At 39.0% G+C, this 23,235-nt stretch overlaps 1 protein-coding gene across 3 annotated transcripts in view; it reads left to right on the top strand.

Annotated features, from left to right (window-relative positions):
- LOC138176522 (SPRY domain-containing SOCS box protein 4) overlaps positions 1 to 21,853 on the top strand; it is a 155,380-nt gene extending 133,527 nt beyond the window's left edge. For all 3 annotated transcript variants that reach the window (XM_069107311.1, XM_069107313.1, XM_069107312.1), the window contains one exon: positions 20,237 to 21,853. In XM_069107311.1, the coding sequence (XP_068963412.1) occupies positions 20,237 to 20,364 (128 nt within the window). In that variant the 3' untranslated portion in view covers positions 20,365 to 21,853. The remainder of the gene's footprint in view (positions 1 to 20,236) is intronic.
- Positions 21,854 to 23,235: the final 1,382 nt, after the last annotated feature.

Genomic DNA, 23,235 nt, shown 5'->3' with positions numbered 1-23,235 from the left:
TGGCAGCAATCAATAACGTATACCTCGCCTTTCATAAAGCAAAAAGGTACATCAATAAAGCAAGTTGTATGAAAAGTCCGACCCCTTTGGAAGCAGAGAGGGGACCTCAGGTATCTCTGAATGAATAATTCAGAAAGCAAAATTCCCTCCCTCTGCTTTGATGATGCCAAAATGAATCAGTGGTTAAGTAAGTGAAATAAGAAACCCAAGGCATTTTGGCACTCATGAACCACCCTCTAGTAATTATAGTAGTTATTATTTGTATAATGATTGTCCCCATCCTTCAGGGCTAGCTCAAGTCTTGGCCCCTCGTTGAAGTCTTCCTGCCCTCTTTAGTTCATAGAAACCTCTCCCTCTAAACTCTTTAACACTGACGGAAATGATCGATGGCTTACTAGACATTTTACTGTTTGTGACATCTTTTGTTCTCTTGTTTTATACAGTTCACTTAACTTTTCATTTGTATACTTTTGTTTCATCTCCTGTATTTAGATGATAAGCTCTGATTCATGCCTTCTCACAGCACAGGGTTGAGCACACAGTGGATACTAAACAAATTTTTGTTTAATTGAATAAAATAGCACTGTAGGCAATTAATTTCTCAATGCCCAGGACAACTTTCCAAATCTTTTAAGTTGCTGATCTGCAGTGGAAGAAAGTTTTTTCACTGGGAAGCCAGTCCTATTAATCCTGAGAGAGCTACGTGAGTGGTGGTTGTATTTGTAGTAAAGAAGATCTAAATTCAGATCCAGGCTCAGACACTTGCTAGATGTGTGGCCCTAGACAAGCCACTTGACTACTTTCAATCTCAGTTTTCTGATCTGTAAAATGGGGATAATAACAGCCCATACATCACAAGGTTGTTTTGATGGACTCCAGCCAGGTTGGTCAAATAACTCAGTCATAGCTCAAATAAGATAACTTTTTGTAAAGTGCATTGTTATATTTAAATGTTATATAAATGCTAGCTATTAGATAATCCAGGTTCAGTGGGCATTACAGAGATGTGAGCTGGGAAGCATTCAGTTCATGTCTTATCTCAGAATATTCCTTCTTGGTCACAGTGACTAAAGGCCAGGAATTCTAGCCCATGATGTGCCACTAAATAGTTTTTGTTTGTTTTTTATTTTTACATTAGGCTTTTTAAATTTCTGGGTCTCAATTTTCTCACTTGCAAAATGAGGGAATTGGGAGTAGGTTCCATCCAACCTTAATAGTCTCAGATTCTGATTCTAAGAAAGATTGTATGGGTTTTAGGCAGCTCTTTTCTATAACAAAAAAAAAAAAGCATCTCTAAACTCTGATGCTGTTTGGTGATACAGGACTACTATCTTCCTATAAGCAGGACAGTAAGTGATCACTATTGCATAACCATTGTGCACACACTCCCAAGTCCTTAGCTAGAAACTAGAAAACTTAACTAGAAGCATCCAAGATTACAAGAAGTTTTTTTAAAAGAGATTTGTTCCTTGAAGCAATAAGGGATGAACTTTTGGCATCTGCTAGGCATTTTTCTAAACTAGAATCAGAAAAATATAAGTATTTTTAAAGAAGAGAACTTGGAAAGAAACTTAGCCTGTGGGTCTCCAGCATTTCCAAGGGGAGGGGGTACTGTGGCCATCTAGCTGCCTGAATACCTTGCATGTGTCATTATTATTCTCAATTCGACTTTCTTCACCTAGAATTCTCTTCCCTTGTTGATTTCTGGAAGTCACCAGACAAGTCACCACCTTCTGGGCCTCATTTTCCTCATCTGTAAGATGAAGAGGTCGGACTAAATGGTGTCTGACATCCCTCATCTTAGGCCTGTTCCAGGCTACCCAACTTTCAGAGCTCAGTTCTAGCTCTGTCTCCTTTATGAAGCCATCCTTGACCACCCTCCTAGCATTTATGTTCTATACCAGTCATTTGGCACTGAATTACATATTTTCTTTTGTTATGCATTTCACATGTTAATCTGGTTTCTCCACCTAGACTGCAGAGACCTTGTCTTTTCCATCTCTTCACATCTCCCCCCACCCTCCAAGGCACCTTACATAGAGATACAAACTGAGTAACCAACTCCTATCCAGTGGTTTGAAGAAATGGATAGCATGGTAGAGCTGAAATCAAGAGAGTCTGGGTTGGAATCCGAATTCTGATAAGTACTTGCTGTATGACCATGAACAAATCACTTAGCCTTTCTGAGGTTCAGTTTCGTCATCTGTAACAATGGGGATACAGGGGAAGCTAGGTGACACAGTGGATAGAGTGCTGACCCTGGAGTCAGAAAGACCAGAGTTCAAATCCAGCCTCAGATACTTACTAGCTACATGACCCTGGGCAAGTCACCTAACCCCAATTGCCTCAAAAACAAAAATTGGAATATAAGGCAAGAGAGAGCTGTCCTTCAAGCTGGCAAGATCCAAAATCTGTGTTCAAGTTGCACTGAAACCCATATTGCCATTGTGACCCTAGGCAAGTCATTTAACGGTTTAGAGCTCCAGGCACCACTCTTGGGACTATAAATTGTCAAGAAGTCACTAATTTGCATTGATAGAGGGAGTTTCCTCACTATACCAATAAAAAACTCAGTTCTTCTCTGTATCCCTACCTACTACCTCACAGGATTATGAAATAAAATAAAACAATTGATGTAAAATGCTTCAGAAATTTTAAATGCCAGCTCTTAGTAATATTCGTGGATGTTATATTGAAGGCCTGTATTCCTAGATTACCTCCTTTGGAGGTAACAGTGATAAATTTTTCCTATAAGGAAGATTCATCTTCCAAGTGCTCTGTGGATACTAATGATTGTTTCTGGTTAATTCGTGACAGTACCAATAGACAACATATTGTATATCTAGAGAAGAAATAATGTCGGTCTTTATTCAAATCAATTCAACATGGCTGCCTCTGCTCTGATCAGAGGTTGGAGAGAAGATCAGAGATGGAGAAGATGGGAGCCCTGCCCTCAAAGTGCTTATAGTTTTATTGGAGGCAGTTAAGACTAAGAACACATAAAACAGCAGTTTGCAATGAAAAACAGAATGGAAACTAATGCTAGATAGAGCCTGTGCAGACTGTAGAGTTAGAGGAATTCAGACAAGGGGGAAATTCTTCATGTAAGCTGGAATAGTCAGGAAGGGCTTCATAAAACAGAGGAAATTTGAGCTAGGCCTTGAAATATGAGTGATAATAATGGTCCACATTTATATATTCCCCACTGCAGCCCTTTTAGGAGGGAACTGAGGCTCTAAGAATAAATTGCTTTGTCTAGGTCACATAGCTCCTGCATATTAAGCCTTCAGAGGGCAGTGAAGTTTTTTTCAATTGTACCAGGGTGACTCTCAAGTTGTGTTTGAATGATAGGAGAAGGAGGAAGGCAGGAAAAATAATAACATGAACAAATGTAACCGGAGCACCCTGGGCAAGTCATCTAATTTCTGTCTCAGTTTTCTCATCTGTGAAATGGGGGATGATAATAAAGGACCTACCTCCCAGGGTTGTTGTGAAAATAAAATGAAATTTTTTAAAATTTTTTTTCTTTTTGCTTTTTGTAGAAGGGAAGGTAGGGCAATTGGGGTTAAGTGACTTGCCCAAGGTCACACAGCTATTTTTGTGTTAAGTGTCTGATGACGGATTTGAACTCAAGTCCTCCTGACTCCAGGGCCAGTGCTAAAATAAGGTATTTGAAAGCTCTTAGGAGGAGCCAAGATGGTGGCATAGAAGCAGGAAAACTCCCTGCATGCCCCTCCATAACCACCTCAAATACCAATTAAAAATAACTCTAAACAACCTTTAGGGCTACAGAACCCACAAAGTGACAGAGAGAAACAAACCTCCTGCTGAGGACAGCCCCACAGGGCAGAAGGAAGGCTCCATCGCAGCACACTGGGAGCAGAGCCCAGCCCAGTATGAACTCATGGTTTTAGCCTCAGGGAAGCATGACCAGTCACGGCTAGAGGGACTTCGGAAGAGTGGATTACCAGCAGCTGTGGTGGTTTCCAGAATTATCAACCCATAAATGCCAAAGACAAAGTAAGAGGTCAGTGGACTTTGGGAACAGTGGGTCCAGGAGTGCAGGCTGGCCTCTGCCCCACAGAGGAAAAGCGGCTGAGGCACTGTGGCTATGCAGCCTCCACCATGTGGCTGCTTCAGAGCTCCTGGTCTGTACGTTGTAGGTGGACCAAGCAACCATTTTGAGGGTTAATTGCACTTGTTTTAACCTACTTGGATATGGATTGCAGTCTAGGGTGGAGGTCCTGGGGTGGGTGACCAGAGTGCAAGAGCCAGTGGAGTCTTCAGAGAGGGCAGCCAACTAATAGCTCTGGCAGCTGTGAAAACTCCAGTGATATGGGACAAAGCTCTCCTCTCTGGAAGCAGAATTCTACTGTAGCAAAAAGCTCAAAAGTCAAGTAATTGAGTGGCAACATGAGCAAACAAAGGAAGCAAAGCAAGCACAGCAATCCAACTTTGGATTCCTTTTTGGGGGGCAAAATGGATCAAAGCATGGAACAGGAGGAAGAAAACAAAGTCAGAACTCCTGCACCAAAAGCTTCCAAGAAAAATATGAACTGCTTACAGGCCATAGAGGAGCTTAAGAAAGATTTTGAAAATCAAATAAGAGAAGTGGAAGAAAAATTGGGAAGAGAAATTAGAATGATGCAAGAAAATCATGAAAAAAGAGTCAATAACCTGACTGAAGAAAATAACACCTTGAAAAATAGACTAACTCAAATGACAAAAGAGACCCAAAAAGGCAATGAGGAGAAGAATGCCTTAAAAAGCCAAATTTGCCAGATGGAAAAAGAATCTCAAAAGCTCACTGAAGAGAATCATTCCTTCAGAATTATATTGGAGCAAATGGAAGCTAGTGACTTTATGAGAAATCAAGATACTATTAAACAGATCCAAACAAATGAAAAAAATAGAAAATTATTGGACTACCTAAAAGCCATGATCAAAAAAAGAACCTAGAAATTATCCTTCAAGAAATTCTCAAGGAAAATTGCCCTGATGTTTTAGAACCAGAGGACAAAATAGAGGTTGAAAGAATCCATCAATCACCTACTGAAAAAGATCCCCCCAAAAACCTCCTAGGAATCTTATAGCCAGGATCTGGAATCCCCAGATCAAGGAGAAAATATTACAAGCATCTAAGAAGAAACAATTTGAATATTGTGGAAACACAATCAGGATAACACAGGATCTGGCAGCTTCTACACTGAGGGATCGAAGGGCTTGGAATATGGTATTCTGGAGGTCAAGGGAGCTGGGATTAAAACCAAGAATCACCTACCCAGCAAAACTGAGTATCATGTTTCAAGGAAAATATGGTTATTTAATGAAATAGAGAACTTTCAAGCATTCTTTTGTTTTTTTTACTTTCAAGCATTCTTGAAGAAAAAACCAGAGTTGAATAGAAAATTTGACATTCAGATACAAGAAGCAAGAGAAGCATGAGAGGGTAAACAGGGAAAAGAAATCATAAGGAACTTATCAGAGTTGAACTATTTACATTCCTGCATGGAAAAATGATAATTTACTATGAAACTTTTCTCAGAATGAGAATAGTTGAAGGGAATATAAATGTATGTGTGTACATATATATGTATGTATACATATATAAGTGTATATATGTATATAGGAGGGTATATGGGCATATGAATATCTACCTATGTGAGTGTGTGTATATATGTGTACAGGTACATATAGACAGAAGGCACAGGACCAATTGAATAGGAAGGGATGACACTTAAAAGGTGAAATTGAGAAGTGAGAGAGGAATATAATGAGAGGAGATGGGGAGAGACAGAATGGGGTAAATTATGTCATAGAAAAGAGGCACAGGAAACAATGGAGGAGAAGAACAGGAAGACAAAAGGCAATGAGTCAACCTTACTCTCACTGAATTTGGCTTAGGGAGGGAATTATATACACACTAAAAAGGGTATCTCACCCTACAGAGAGTAGGGGGAAAAGGGATGAGAGGGGGGATGATGGAAGGGAGGGCAGGTTGGAGGGAGGGAAGTTGGAAGCACATGCTTTTGAAAAGGGTCAAAGTAGAGAATAGAACAAGTCAGGGGCAGGATAGGATGGAGGGAAATATAGTCAGTCTTTCACAATATATCCACTATGGAAAGGTTTTGTGTAGCTACACATGTACAACCTATATTGAATTGCTTATCTTCCCAGTAAGGGTGGGTGACGAGGGAGGAAGGGAAAGAATATGGAAGTTTTAAAAATAAAATGTTTAAAATATATATATATATATACACGTATATATATATACATATATATATTTTAAAATCAAATGTTTAAAAAATATATATATATATATTTACATGCAACTGGGAAATAAGATATACCTGCTCTGGGGTATAGAGATCCATCTTGCCTTAGTGGAATGTCAGAGGGGGTATGGGGGAGGATATAGGAGAGAGCAGATTGGGGGAGGGGGTATACCGTGGGATCGCTGTTTTGGGGTGGTGGGTAGGGGGAAGACAGGGAGAAAATTTGTAGCTCAAAGTCTTGTGGAAATGAATGATGTAAACTAAAAACAAACATAAAATTTAATTTAAAAAAAAAGCACTTAGCATAGTGCCTGGCACATAGTAGGTACTATGTAAATACTAGCTAAGTTTTTGTTGTTATTATGATTATTTTTAAGGTTCTTTCCAGCTCTAAATCTATGACCTTTTTTGATCTTGCCTCCCATGCTTGGCAGGTTACCGAACCTCTTTTAGGCTCAGTTTTCCCGTCTGTAAAATGGGAATACTTGTAGTACCTATTTCACAGGGTTGCTGTTATACTCAAATAAGATAATGTGTATAAAACAATATGCACATTCAAGTTACTGTTATTTCTGAAAGCTTTGGCATCATCTATACATCAACAATATGTGTTGATTACTAAGGAGTTGTGTGTCTTTCTCCTTAAAGGAAGATTTCATCTGAAGTTTGAGATACTCTGTGTATTGTTACTTGGAAATTATCAAGCTTCCTTTTTCTGAGAAATATTCTAGAATAGAGTCAGGTCACTCATGCAGAATGGCCTTCCCTTGCCCGTTAGCCAAAATTTATGACTTTCAAGTTGGTTGTTTTTATTGTCAAGGAAATTTCCTGCTTTTTGGTGCTAGAAGTTGTTATGCTGGGAAGGGTAGCCCTCTTGGTGCAATTCATACCGATCTGTTGTCAAGTTTATCTCAGAAAATCCCAACTGATGGTTTGACTGTTAATTTCTGTGGGTCTACTTCAATCTGGAGTAGAATTTCAACAACCTCTGCAAAGTAGCTTTGACTTCTTTAGCCATGTCTTTGGCAGGAACACTGTGTTGTCTCTTAAGCAGAAACTTGTTACATTAATACATAGGAGAACCTCAGAATGCTGAGCATCTTACTTATACTTAAAAAAAAAATTCAAGGATTCATACATTGTCTGGTCTCAGATATGTCTATGAACCTGGCAAAAACGTGTCTTTGAAACACCAGGACTCCTCCATCCCACTACTCTGTGGTGTCCCTTCTTTAACCTTTCATGTACTCAGTGCCCTTTATAGTATGTAGAGTGCTGGCCTTGAAATCCACAAGACCTAAATTCAAATTCTACCTATCTGTGTGACCCTGGACAATTCAATTAACCTCTCTTGGCCTCAGATTCCTCATCTGTAAAATGAACAGATTGGATGTAATGACCTATAAAGTTTCTTTTGCTTGAAATCTATAATCCTATGATCCTCCTTTTTTCTTTTTTTATATTTATTTTTAATTTATGAAGTAAAACAAGCCTTTCCATAACACAGTAGAATAAAAGGATGATTGTACTTGAAACTGCAAATCTGTTATATACAAATTGCTGTTCCTTTTAAATATATAATAAAGTTATAATGTAAATTTCTTTTTTTTCCATCCCTCTTTCAAAACTTGCTCCCAGATGGTCACAGTCCTTTACTAAGTCTTTACCCTCTTCTGGAAGGATTCGAATTTTCCTCTTTATCTCTAACCACAAAATAGAAAAACGGAGAAATAGAGTTTTAGAATGATAATTCAAGAGATCTTATAGGTCACTTAGTTCAGTTTCCTCATTTTATAGATAAGGCCACTGAAGGCCAGAAAGGGGAATTGATTTGCCCAGGGTCCCATGGTGATAGAGCCAAATCCTCTGATTCCAAATCCTGCACATTTTTCCACTGTATCTCCCTAACTCTTTGTCTGTGGTCAAAGAATTCTAGGTATTAATGAACAGGGGTGGCTTCCCCACCACATCCTGGGGACTACCCAGTCCACCTAAATGTTAAAGGTCAATCCTGCCTACCTGGAGGTCTTCAAAATGTGGGTAAGCCCTAACCAAGTATCAAGAAAGATTAATTTGAATTAGTTACAAAGATATAGTGAAAAGAATTCATCTCATGTCCAACTGCCATCTAGCTGCTGTCGAACTAAGGCCCATTAACTGGAGAGTGGTTTTGATTTTGTCTGAGTGCAAAGAGATGTCTGCATGCTCACAAAAAAAAGAGACGACAGGTCCTTGGAAGGCAACTGCCTCCTTGAGCCTCTGACAGACACTTGCAGTCTGGAGCCTGAAAGGAAACCTTAGGTTTCCTGTGAAAACATGCCTGTTAAACTGAGGGATCTAACTCTCAATTCTTCCACATAAGTTTTGAAATGGAGACAGCAGATCCCTTACAAAAGTTGGCAGAATGTCTTCTCCATGCCAGGCTGGGGATGGGAAGATTAGGGTAAGGCACAAAGAACAGCCTGTTGGGTTCCTGAGGCTACTAACATTATTAATGATTTGTAAGTTCATAATGGCCTGGGAAGGATGACCTTCTTTCCACATTTACCCACATTAGTTAAGGAAGTGTAGCTCGTGTGACTTTAGAATCAGATGATAAAAAACCAGCTTTGCCACTTACTACTTTGGTCACACATTTATACTCTCTGTGCCTCAGTTTCCACATCCCTGAAAAGTCATTAAACTTGATGGCCTCTATCTAAGGGTGCTTCCACCTCTAAATCAGTGATCCTATGAATTCCATCTAGAACCCTGCCTTGTCCTTCAGGCATGATATTAGGTGTCTATAGACAACCAAATCCTAGTTTCATAGAATATTAAAGCTGGTGGGACCTTTAGAGATCATTCAGTCCAAACCCCTCATTTTAAATGGAGGTACTGAGACCCAAAGAGCTGAGTGATATTGCTTTAAGTCACAAGAGCTAGTGAGTGGAATTGGAAGATTCTAATCTAATCTAATTCAATCTATTCTAATCTTCTGATTGTAGATTCATTACTCTACCATGTCTAGGAGAAGCCTCTATAGACAATCCAGTCCCAAAGGTCAGTGCTAATAAGAAAGGGATAAGAGATAGAATCCTCATAGTACTTTAGTGTTAGAGTCTTGCCTATGTCAGACAATCAATAAACATTTATTAAATACCTGCTACCTGCCTGATGCTGTGCTTAGCTATATGGTATGATTTATGAACCTGGCCTGGATATTTCCCTCAACAACAACAAAATCTTTTCCCAAAATTCAAGGTAATACCTGAAATTCTACACTGGTTCTTTTCTCTCCTTTTATGTTAAAGCTTTAGTTAATATTAAAATGCAGATTTTTGCAGAGGGATGTCATAGAATCATATATTTAGAGCTTGAAAGGTTCTTAAAGGCCATTAAGTCCAAGACATCACCTCTGTCCCCCTCCCCATGCAACCTTGACAGTACAGGGAATGTTTTGCCTTTATCCTCAAGGCCTATCACAGTCTTTTGGTTTTGTTTTGTTTTGTTTTTGTTCAGACCTCTGATTTCACTAGTTCCAGAAACTCCCTGTGAGGAAATACTACACTCTCCAGGCCAAGTCCTACTTGGTCATTCTTTGGATCCTAATTGGCTCAGAATAAATGTAAATAACAGTTGTTTCTGTTTTGGCAAGAAATCCTAAGGGTCTTCAGTTTCTTTATTTTTTAAAGAGACTATTGTTTGCCTCATTTCTTATTAAGCCTTAATCACTGAATGAGTGTTGCCTAAATCAAATTGAGACCTGTTAAAGACCTTAACTTGAAAAGGCCAAGTTCCCCACTTCTTCCTGGGCTTTCTCCCATTATCCTGATATGTATCTGGCCTTTGGACCCAGATGGCTCCAGAGGAGAAAGTGAGGCTGGTGACCTTACATAGCCCTCCCTCACTTAAATCCAATTCACTGCATTTAATGGCTTCACCTCCCTGACATCATGGTCCTCTTTGAGAATGAAAGACAAATAGCAGCAACTCTTCAAGAACTTGTTTTGGTTTTGCTTTTTTTTTGGGGGGGGGGGGTAAGAGAACTAAGATGTTAGCTGACTTGCCAGGTTGGGAGGGGTGAAAGGAGACTGAAGGCCAAAAGATTGATTTCATCAACTTCACAGTTTTCCTGGCTATTGGTTCTGCCTGTATGTAATGGGAATGCAAATTTAAAGATCTTCCCTGCCCCTAGGCTAAAGTGCACCTGAAGCCTGGGGTGGAAGGCTTGTTTTTCAGTAGATACTTTTTGATTGGCCAGTGGCTCCAAGAGGTTGTTACATTCTCTGAGCCAGGAGAAGGCTATATAAGCCCTGATGTGAGGCTTTGTTTTGGGGGCTCACTTTGAGAAGTGTTCTGTGATTTGATCTGGATTCTGGGAAGCCCTTGTCCAGAGGCCCCCCCCCCCTTTGAAAAACCCAGATGTTGAAACCCAGATGTTGATTGGGTATGGATGTAATGGTTGTACAGTTTGGAAATCTGTCTACTTGATCTGTTTCTGTCTTGATAATTCTGCCTGTATGCTTTGAAGTTCGGAGTGCTGACCTTTTTCCCCTGAACAAAGTAAACGATATATGTCTGACTGATTAAAGTAAGCTTGTTAACCCATTTTGAGTTGCTTTCCTTTATCAAAGCAGATCCAAGAACCTGTGGTGGGCAGCCACCCTGAGGACGCTTGGGGTGCTTGCTGCTACACTGTAGAACCCGTTTTCTGTTGTCGCTGGCTATAGTATGAATGAATCTGATAAATAGATTAATATAATTGGACAAAACAATAGTATTAGCCTTTGGAAGCTCTGATAACTTAATGTAAAGAGAGAGGGTATAAGTGGTGTGTATCCAGATGTACAAAGACAAACCATGCTGAGTCCAAGGTGAGGCCATCTATCATTGATTTTTGCTTTATATGTGAGTAACTACACCCATTAAGATTCTATTGCTAGGGGGGCTAGGTGGCGCAGTGAATAGAGCACTGGCCCTGGAGTCAGGAGGACCCAAGTTCAAATCTGGCCTCAGACACTTAACACAAAAACTAGCCGTGTGACCTTGGGCAAGTCACTTAACCCCAATTTCCCTCAAAAAAAAAAAGATTCTATTGCTGAACATTTGCATTTGCCATATCATCCTTCTCCATCCCCCTGACCTCCTTTCCCCACCCCACCCCCCTGCTCCACTTGCTTTATCACCACGGTACCGTGAATCGAGAGCTGAGTTCTAAGTCAGGACCTAGTTGCCAATTCCATCCCTGACACTACATGTGTGACCTTGGGCAAGTCACTTCTTAGATCTCAGTTTCCTTATCTGTAAAATAAAAGGATTAGACTAAATGGCCTCTGGGGTCCCTTGTAGCTTTGAAGCTATAACCCAGTGAACCCTTCCTATACTCTTAACCTCCTTTCCTTGCCTTCCCCTACCCCTACCCCACCTTCTTTCTGTGACACAGAGTGGAACAAGTTAGATTGGGAATCAAGAACTAGGTTCCAATCCCAGATCTACCAGTTACTGTATGATATTGAGTAAATCACTTCAATTCCTTGGTTTCTTCATCTGTAAGAAGAAGTGATTAGATTAGATGTTTTTAAGGTTTTATATATTTTGTATTTATTGTAAAAGCTAGCAGGGTTCTTAGACATAATCTAGTCTGATCTCTCTATTTTACAACTGAGAAAGAGAAAGAGCCAGAATCTGAAACCATGCCTTGAAACCCTAAGTCCAGGGCTCTCTCCCACTTAAATACCCAGCAGGAAAATTGTCTGGCACCCCTGCCAGAGAAGTCAAATGTTCTCCTTCTGGTCAGATTGTTCACATCTCAGTCTCAGCATTCTGAAGTTCTGAAGGGAGTTCCAGGATGGGGGGAAGAGAGGAAATCAACTAACATTTTGCCTTAGAAAAACAGGCTGAATTCTTGAAGTTTTGCAGCTGTTATAAGAGCTTAAGGGCTTTCTTTATTCGCTTCTGTTGTTAAGCATTTACCATTTAGAAGTCCCTTCAGGAGTAAGAGAGATGATTTATGTTTCACATTTAAAACTAAAGACGTGTTTCCAACTTTTTTTTTTAGCTCTAGATTAATTTTAATGACTGCAGGAGGACTTAGAATGAAAGCAGTTGACTTTTACCTCCCTCTGGTTTCTCAGTAGTTGTTTAGCTGATATATAGTTGCACTAATTGAGTAGTTAAGCAGAGTTGTGTCTTATTTTTGACAAAAATGGGAGGATAAGAGAGACTCTGGAAACAGACTGCAGAGAAGAAGCATGGTCTATTGGAAGAACCAGGGACTGAGAATCAGAAGACCTGGAAATCTAGTCAGTGCATCAAAAATCTTAGAGAAGACACAGCGAATAGGAGGAAAGGATGGTCAGCTGTATCAAATCAGAGAGATTAAGAATTAGTGATATAGGGGGCAGCTAGGTGATGCAGTAAATAGAGCACTGGCCCTGGAGTCAGGAGGACCTGAGTTCAAATCAGACCTCAGACACAACACTTACTAGTCGTGGGACCTTGGGCAAGTCACTTAATCCCAATTGCCCTGCCTTCTGAAAGAAAGAAAGAGAGAAAGAAAGAAAGGAAGGATTGGTGATATAGGACTGTATGTGGAGAGAGCTTGGGGCAGGCTGGATGTAGAAAGAGAGGCGTACAGATAAGGATATGTGAAGAAGTGAGTTGTCTTCATAGAGATGGAACCCATAGAAGCTGATAAGATTACAAAGACGAGGAGAGGAGAGAACTACCAAAGGAGACTGAGAAGGAATGGTCGGATAGGTAGGAGGAGAACTAGGAGAGAGCAATGTCATGAAGAGACAGAGAGGAAAAGGGTGGCCAACAATGCCCCTCAACTACTCAAAAGTCTGGGAAGAGCAGGGATTGAGGAAAAAAAAAAACATTAAATTTGGCAATTAAGAGATCACTGGTAGCTTTAGAGAAAGCTGTGAGTTACAAGTTAAGAAACTAAATCACAAAAAGGTTGAAAATTGAATGAGAGGAGAGGAAGTGGAAGAAACAGATACAGACAACTTTTTCTAGGAATTCATCTGTGAAGAGCCCATAAGATAGTTTGGCACCTTTTATTTGCCCCTCCCCACCAGCAATGTTTCTTTTCTTTTTTCCTTTTTTTTTTTGTAACTGTATTTTTCCCCCAATTAACTAGCTTTTATTTTTTTTTAAAAAGCGATTGGAGTTAAGTAACTTGCTCAAGGTTACACAGCCAGTTATTTTGTGTGGGTGCTAAGTATCTGAGGCCGGAACTGATCTCAGGTCTCCTGACTCTGGGGACGGCGCTGTTACTCACTGTGCCACCTGGCCGCCCCAACTAGCTTTTATTTTCTCTCCCACTCAGGAAGAGAAACTCTATTCCATCAAAACATGAAGCACCTTCAATTGTCTTTAATGAATCTTATGTTATTTGATATTAGGTATTAAATGTAATAATTTTAGAGGATTTTACTAGAAGAATTTCGCCAAGGATTCATCACTGTCAAAAGTTTGGGAACCCTCAGCTTACAAGATAAAAACCAGACTCCTTGGCTTGGCATTCACAACCTTTCACAATGAAGCCTAACTAGGGTGGTTTGTTGGGATCCCTCCTTTGACTCTATCACACTACACTATATTGTATTATACTTTTTTAAATTACATACTGTATTTAGCTTAGTAGAATGTAAGCTTCTAGAGGCAAGGGTCTATATTGTCTCCTGTGTCTCCAGCCTTATTTCTCATCTATACAAATCCTGTATTTCATTCTCATTGTATACTAATCAGACCTTGAACTTTCATATTCCAACGCTTCTACCTGCTTGCTCATGTTGTTCTTGCCTGGAATACAAATACTCCTTACTACTTAGTGGCACAGTGGATAGAGTGCAGGGCTTGAAATCAGGAAGACTTCAGTACAAATCCTGCCTCAGATACTAGTCATGTGACTATGGGCAAGTCACAACTTCTGTTTGCCTCATCTGTAAAATGGAAGTGATAATAGCACCTACCTCTCAGGGTTGTTGTGAGGATCAAATAGGATAACAATTGTAAAATAAGTACTATATAAATGTTAGTTGTTGTTTTTGTTATTGTTACATTTCTTAGCCTAACCAAATTGACTTAGCAATTAATCATGTTCATTCTTAGTGGCTAAGAATTGGAAATTGAGGGGATACCCATCAACTGGGGAATAGCTGAACAAGCTGTGGTATATGATTGTAATGGAATATTATTGTGCTATAAGAAATGATGAGCAGGATGATTTCAGAACAATTTGGAAAATTTTTCATGAACTGATAAAAAGTGAGGTGAGCAGAACCAGGAGAATATTACACACGATAACAGCAATAGTATAAGATGATCAACTGTGAATGATTTAGCTATTCTCAGCGATATAATGATCTAAGGCAATCCCATAAAATTTATGATGGAAAATACTATCCACCTCCAGAGAAAGAACTGATGGAGTCTGAATACAGAATGAAACATACTATTTTTCACTTTCTTTTTCTTTCTGTTCAAATGTTCTTCCACAAAATGACTAATATGGAAATATGTTTTACATGATTGCACATGTGTAACCTATATCAGATTGCTTACCATCTCAAGGAGAGGGAAGGGAGGAAAGGAGAGGAGGAAAGGAAGGAAAGGGAGAGAATTTAGAACTCAATTTAAAAAAAAAAATGTTAGAAATTATTTTTACATGTATTTAAGGGGTAAATAAAATAATTTTTAAAAATTAATTGATAACCTAATTGAGTGTGGAAATCTATCTTACTCTACAGGAAAGTAGGGGGGAAGGGGATAAGAGGGGGGAATGTTAGAAGGGAGGGCAGTTTGGGGGAGAGAGTAATCAGAAGCAAACACTTTTGAGGAGGAACAGGATCAAAGGAGAGAATTAGAATAAATGGGGGTGCAGGATAGGATGGAGGAAAATATAGTTAGTCTTTCACAACATAACTATTATGGAAGGGTTTTGCATGACTACATATGTATAACCTATATCAAATTGCTTGCCTTCTCAATGAGAGTAGGTGGGAAGGGAGGGAGAGAATTTGGAACTCAAAGTTTTAAAAACAAATGCTAAAAATTGTTTTACATGCAAGTGGGAAATAAGATATAAAGGCAATAGGATATAGAAATCTATCTTGACCTATAGAAAAATAGAAGGGAAGGAATAAGAGAAAGGGAGGTGGGGTGATAGAAGGGAGGGCATATTGAGGTAAGGGGTAATCAGAATGCACACAGTCTTGGGGTGGGGGAGGGGAGAGATGGGGAGAAAATTTGGAACTCAAAATCTTGTGGAAGTGAATGTTGAAAACTGAAAATAAATTAATAAAAAGATTAAAAAAGAAAAAATGATTAAAAATATACACTCCTATGATATCTCATGACTTTAACTGTTATTTAAATGTATTGTTGTTACTATATAATGTTTGCTTCTTTTTTTTTTTGTCTCCCCTACTCCATGGTATTGCTACCATGGATAACTCTGCTTTGTATTGTGCATAATGCCTTTCTATATATAGAGAAGACTCTCATCAAATACTTGTTTTGAAACTTAATTCAGTGGCACAATGTGGGATATAATAACTTGAAGGGGGGGAGAGATATTAAGATGAAGTGATAAAAGAAATCTGTCCCCAGGCACTCACGTGCACACACGTGCACGCACATGCGCGCGCGCACACACACACACACACACACACACACAGCATTATTAGCTGTGTGACCATGGGCAGGAAGGTCACTTAAATTCACTTAACCTCGGTTTCCTTATATATAAAAAAATTATAACTCTAAGACCTACCTCACAGATTTCAGCAGAGGCTGAAATGAGCTAATGTATATGAAGCATTTGCAAACCTGAAGTGCTATAAATAAGCATTTGTTAAGTACTTATATGTGTTAGGCACTGTTTTAAATGCTGGTAATACAAAGAAAGACAAAAGACATCCCCTTCCCTCAAGAAATTCATAAGGGAGACAATATGCACACAAACTATATATGGAATTAATTGGAGATCATCTCAGAAGGAAGGCACTGACACTGAGAAATATTGGGAATGGCCTCTTTTTTAAAAAAAATAGTATTTTATTTTTTCCAATTGTATGTAAATAATTTTTAACATTCATTTTTAATAAAATTTTGTGTTCAAAAATTTCCTCCCTCTCCCCTTCCTAAGATGGTAAACAATCTAATTAGGTTATATATGAGTAATCATGTAAAACATATTTCCATATTAATCATGTCATGAAAGAAGAAACAGTTTGCAAAAAATTAGAGTTTGTAAAAAGAAAAAAAACAAAAAATAAAGTGAAAATATTATGCTTCAATCTGTATTCAGATTCCATCAGTTTTTTCTCTAGATGTAGATAGCATTTTCTATCATGAGTCTTTTGGAATTGTCTTAGATCATTGTATTTCTGAAAAGAGCTAAGTCAATCATAGTTGATCATCAAACAATATTGCTATTACTGTGTACAGTGTTCTGGTTCTGCTTATTTCATTTTACAGCAGTTTGTGTAAGTCTTTCCAGATTTTTCTGAAATCTGCATTGCTCATCATTTCTTATAGCACAATAGTATTCCATTATATTCATATACCACAACTTGTTCAGACATTTCCCAATTAATGGGCATCCCTTCAAATATCAAATTCCTTGCCACCACAAAAAGAGCTGCTACAAATATTTTTGTACATGTGGGTCTTTTTCCCTTTTTTTATGATCTTTTTAGGATACAGTAATGGTATTTTTGGGTCAAATGGTATAAACAGTTTGATTGCCCTTTGGGCATGGTGGAATGGCCTCTTATAGAAGGTAAGGTTTTAGATTAGACTTGAAGGAAGCCAGAGAAGCTAGGAGGAAGTAAAAAGGAGAGAAAACATTCCATACTTGGAGGACAGTCAGTGAAAATGCTGAGTTGAAAGATGGTATATGGTGTGAGAAGAACATCAGGGATGCCAGTATCACTGGATTACAGAATATTTGAGATAGAATGTAAAGTATTTATTTGTAAATCTTAAAGTGCCATAGAAATGTTCATCCTCATTGTTCATTGTTGTTGTCATTATTGACAGTTGTCAATAAAGGTACCTGAAGTCCAGTTTGTGGAAGGCTCTGATTACTAAAAGGTGAATTTTTATTTCTTCTTGACCTTTTGAGGGGTTGGGGGGAATGCCAAGATGAAAGATGTGCTTTGGGGTTCTTAATCTGGAAGAAATGGGAATTATGGGTTTGGAGGAGGAGGAATATGGAAACAGATCAATTATGAGGCTATTAGAATAATCCAGGTGTGAGATGAAGATCTAGCCTAGTGTGGGGGCATGGGAATGGAAAGAAAGAAAGGAAGAGGTAGAAGAGCCAGTTCTACGAACTGTGACCCTGGGCAATTCACTTGACTGTGCACAAAATACCCCCTCTGACAACCAAATGAAATAAGAAATGTGAAAGGACGTTGACATATTTTTTTTTATGTTATTATCCCCCAAATTTGACAGATGAGGAAACTGAACTTCAAAAAGGCATGGGACTTGCCCAGGGTCACATGGTTAGCAAGGGGTAAAGTCAGGATGTGAACACAACTCTTTCGAGTCCAAGTTCAATACTCTTTCCATCATACAATTCCTGTTTTTTGTATCTATCTTTTGTGGTTTAACCACATTCAAACGGTAATGTAAGATGTTACAATCTTACTGGTTTTGTAACAAATAATCATCACTTCTGACCTCCAGGAATTTATAACCCAATTTAAAAAAAAAACACATGAAAAGGAATCCTGGATTAGCAATCTAATAAACACTAATTTGGGAAGAATATAAATATTAAAGGATTTGTTAGTGAAGTCAAAGAAGCCTTCATGGAGACAGTGAGACTTACAAGATTTCAGGATTTAGACATAAAAGCAAGGTTAGAGATGATATATTCCAACCATTCATTTCATGAGAAAGGAATCTCAAATTCTGACAAGTTAATTTACTTCTCAAAGTCATACATCCACATAGGAAGGAACAGAACGAGAACTGGGCACCAAATCCAGTGTTCTTATCCAGATACCTGGATATTAAAGAAGTAGGATCTTGATTAAAAAGGATGAAAGAGCATAGGTAACAAAAAATGAAAATACCCAATATTAGAGAGGCTGTGGAAAGATTTATGTTGTTGAATTGTTTCGGTCATGTTTAACTCTTCCTGACCTCATTTGGAGTTTTCTTAGCGATTAGAGTGCTTTGTCATTTCCTTTTCCATGTGGAAAGAGATATGGAAAGATGGGCACATTAATATATTTTTGGTGTGGATTTGACTTTGCTCATCCATCCTTAAAAGTCAATTTGGAATTATGCCTTAAAAGTAACTAAAATATCCATACCCATTGACCCCGGGATCCAATTGCTAGGCATACCCCCCAAGGAGAGGTCCTATATACAACAAAATATGTTAACAGCATTTTTTGTGGTAGTAAAGGAATGGAAACTGAATAGGTGTCCATTAATACAATGGTTAAAACTATAGTATTCAGGGGTGGCTAGGTGGTGCAGTGAATAGAGCACCGGCCCTGTAGTCAGGAGGACCTGAGTGCAAATCCAGCATCATACACTTAACACTTACTAGCCACATGACCTTGGGCAAGTCACTTAACCCCAATTGCCCTGCCTTCCCCCCCCTCCAAAAGAAAAAAGAAAAAACTATAGTACTTGAATGTAAAGGAATGAACTACACCTACAAAAAAAAATGACCAATATGAAAAATTTAGAGAAGCAGGGAAATACTTATATGAACTGAAATAAACAGAGCTAAAAATATGTGGAAGTCATTACAGTATTATGGAACAAGTACTAATTCTGTAATCAGAAAACCTTTAGGTTCAAATTCCACACCCAATGATTACTGTGACCTTGGGCAAGTCAAACATCTGTAAAATGAGGAGCTTAAAATAGATGGCCTCTGAGGGTCCCCTTCAACACTATGATCCTATAATAGATTTCAATTGTTCTTCAGTCATTCTTCAGTTACCAGACTCTTCTTGACCTCTGCTGGGTTTGTTTGTTTGTTTGTTTGTTTTTTGGCAAAGATACTGGAGGGGTTTGCCACTTCCTTCTCCTGCTAATCTTACAGATGAGGAAATGGAGGCCAACAGGATTAAGTGATTTGCTTAGGGTCACACAGCCAGTAAGTGTCTGAGGTCAGATTTGAACTCAGGAAGATGAATCTTCCTAATTCCAGGCCTTGTACCTCTATCCACTGTGCCACCTACCTCTCCCTTCTTATAATATGTACAAAATGACAATAAAAGTAGTTGGAAAAAATTATACAAAAAAAAAAAAGAAAGAAAGAAACCAAATGCTTTATAACTATACTGACCAAGTGTCTTAGCCCAGTAGAAGTTAAGAATTATACCTCCTTGCAGGAGTTGGGGAATATAGGTGTAAATTATTGAATATACTTTTGGACCCAGTTGACTCGTTCATTGCCTTTGCTAAACTACTTTTCTTTTTTATTGTTACATGGGTTGGCTTACTGAGTGGGGAGAGTGGGGGTGTGGTTGGAAATAAAGGTATTACACAATTAAAATAGATGAATACAATTTTTTTAAGGCTACTGGGTAATTCATGATGAAGCATATTTATAATCAGCTCTGGGTTAAAAACCTGGTTCTTAGATTTATTATTATTTAACTGACAAGTCATGTCACCTCCCTAGATCTCAGGTTCTCAATTGTAAAATGAGGGTTTGGGATTATAATAGCCCATGAAGTCCTTTCCAACTCTGTATCTATGATTCTGTGCTACTATGTATGATGTGAGCAAAGGCACAAGGAGACAGAAATAAGAATGGCATAAGAATGGACTTTCCGGATCCCTCCCAACTCTCCAAGCTCTCGTCCCTTCAGCCTTATGATTCTTAAATGGGCCTACTACATCTCTCCTCTCCCATAGGCAGAGGTAATATATCTAAGTGCCTGCAATGCCACTGGTGACATTGAATCTCTCTCACTTTTATGTTTCAGCGGAGCCCCTGCCCCTAATGGACCTGTGCCGAAGATCAATTCGATTTGCCCTCGGTCGGGAACGCCTGCATGAAATAGAATCGCTGCCTTTGCCTCAGTCTCTGAAAAACTATCTCCAGTACCAGTAAGAAGCCTGAAGCCCTTCTGGACTCAAAATAGACTAAAGCAATGCACCCGGCACAATGAATTGTTTACATCAGAAGCAAAGTCTCAGCGGACACTTGACCATAATTTAATTTTTAAAAAATATATATCTATATATCTATATATGTATGTGGGGCATCCTCCCCCCCTTAAATCAGTTCAACAGGACAGTGTGGGAGCTGTTAGATAATGTGAACATTGGGATTTGTTACTGACTTTGGAAATAAATGTTAGTTGCCAACAGTGTTTGCCATCCTCAAAGGTGACCTCTAAAGCTGGACACCTCAATAGGGAGCTTAGAGAAACCAGTTACCTCTCTGCCTTGAGGCTTTGCCTACTCAACCAAGACAGGGATGCTATCAGTGTATTGATTAAAAAGCATATTTTTAATTCAAAAGAATGAATAAAACATTTGGGCAGAAGACTTTCTATCCTGTGCCCCGGTTTCAAATATATTGAGGGCGATTGTACCAAACGGGAACAAAAAAAAGAAAAACAATTGCCTTTGAATAATGGATGATGAAAGCAGCTAAGTGCCCATGTTCTAGTTATTCGCAAGCCCAGGCCAGTTCCTTCCCAGCTCTGCATAAATTGTAAGGAGGACTGGCCACCATTTAGAGGCTGTAGTGCATTCCTTCTCCAGGGACCTAAAGGGCTAGCCCTCAACAAAATCATTAAGGTGGCAAATTATTTTTGGCACCCCTCCCCCCTTATATTTTCCCTTCCCTTTATTTCTCCCTTTTGAATCACCTCTCCTCCTATTTAAATACCAGTCACCTACCCACTTCTTCTCTAGCAAGCCCCCTCACACCGGTCAAAGAGGAAGGAGCTAATAAACTCATCTTCACTATGTTCCTCCACCTGGGAGAGTTTGAATTTTCAAAAGGAGTCTGAGTAGGGCAATGCTGAACCCAAAGGAAAAAAATGGTGGAATTTCAGCCTTGGCAGTTGTTGGGGTCAATATCTGGAGGTAACAGTGGGAGGATGGGCCTTTTCTATGACTCTCAGATCACACCCCTGAGGCAGGTAACCTGCTGACTTAAACATAGGGCCAGCCTTGCCATCACATATCTTTATTAGAGCAAAGTATTATTTTCACTTTAGGTGAATCCTAAATTCTCAGCCCCCAATTTCTAACATATGCTAGAAGAGTATGTGCTCTATCATTTATTTATCTGTTTGGGAACCTTTGGCCCCTTGTAACTAGAAGGGTGGAATGTTTAAGGTGTCATCCTTCATTTTCCAAGTTCGGTCCATATATATATATAATATACATATTATATATATTTTTAAGATGCTGCTTCCTATTTGCATTTCTTACATGTTTCAAATTATCGGCCTGGTATAGTTTTTAACTGGAAATTGTTGTAATGGCGGGATGTCAAATATTCAGACGGAGCTGCCTTCAGCATTTTTAATGTGAATTTACTGATGAATGAGGAGCGTTTCTAATAAAGTCTGCTGTTCAATCTATCAGTTGTTCCTTGTTTGGGTATGGCACTGCAAGAGGCATTTTGGTTAGCTTAGCTGGTTGAGCTCAGTGATGATGATAAAGGGGTTGACCCTCTTTCAAGACAGCTTTGCTCAAATTGGTGTCTACACAAAATCTCAAATCCTGGATACCATCTTGTCTTAACCTCCACCCCTCCCCCACAACCCAAGCCAAACATGCTAATGGTTGGTCTCATTCACAAAGATGAGGATAAGATTTCATATCAATTACATAGTGTAAAAGCATCCCTGCTACCAGGAAAATAATCCAAAGTGCATTCCTTACTGATTATGAGTCAGAAGCATTTTTTTGGTATATAGTCATAGAATGTCAAAACTGTAAGGTCCTTATGAGATAACCCAGTCCTAGTCCCTCATTTTCCAAGGACACTGAAGATGTTTCATGCACTCTTCTCTCATAACCACCTCTTTGAACTCCTATCATCCTCCAAAGTACAACTCAGGTGCCATCACCTACATGAGGCCTTTCCTAATGTCCCAGTTCTTAGCACTAACTCTTGAAATGACTTTCTATGTACATACTTTGCTTTTACTTTCTTATGGATAATGCTGTATTTCCCAACAAGAATGTCAGTTCCTTAAAGGCAGAAGCTGTTTTATTTTTTGTCTTTATATACCTAACACAGCACCTGGCACAGAGTAGGTACTTTATATAGCTGACCTGAATTTGATTGACTTGTCCGAGATCACATATGAAAGATACATGATATAATATTAGAATTTTTCCACTAAGATCCTTCTCAGAGACTTCATCATAACACAGAGATGCTCCTGGATTCTTGAAGACTAGATAGCTAGGAAGCACAGTGGATAGAACATACTTTTCCATTCCAGTACCTTTGCCAAGAAAAGCCCATGGACAAAGTCCATGGAGGTCTTGTGGAGTCAGACAAGACTGAATGAACCACTAGTAGGTTCTATCAAGGAGGAAAGGCTTTGAGTCCAGGGCCAGTGATGGACTATGTCTAAAAATAGTTTCTTCCATTTTAAAAGAAGGTAGTACTGACAAAGAGAAAAATGATTGGCAGATGATTTGAACCTTTTAGACTTGAAAGATTTAAGCTAGTGATTGATGTTCCTTTTGTATTTGTGTGCTACACCTTAGAGGAGATAGGGAATGGGGACTGAACCTGGGACAAGGAACTCCCTGGATGCAGAAACTCCCTCTATCAGAACAGATCGACACTAACTCTTGTCATTTATAGTCTTAGAGAGTTGCCTATAGTGCTAAGCAAGTTAAATGACTTGCCCAGGGTCATACAGCCAGTATGTGTCAGAGATGAAACTTGAACCTAGGCTCTTTCAGATCCCAAAAGCAGCTGTCATTCTATACCATGCTGCAT

This window comes from Petaurus breviceps, unplaced genomic scaffold, assembly GCF_028583685.1.
Source record: "Petaurus breviceps papuanus isolate PSGF00001 unplaced genomic scaffold, PetGlider_PUasm1.0 89824, whole genome shotgun sequence".
NCBI lineage: Eukaryota > Metazoa > Chordata > Mammalia > Diprotodontia > Petauridae > Petaurus > Petaurus breviceps.
The sequence above is the reverse complement of the archived record's forward strand: the minus strand, read 5'-3'. Positions and strand labels throughout refer to the sequence as shown.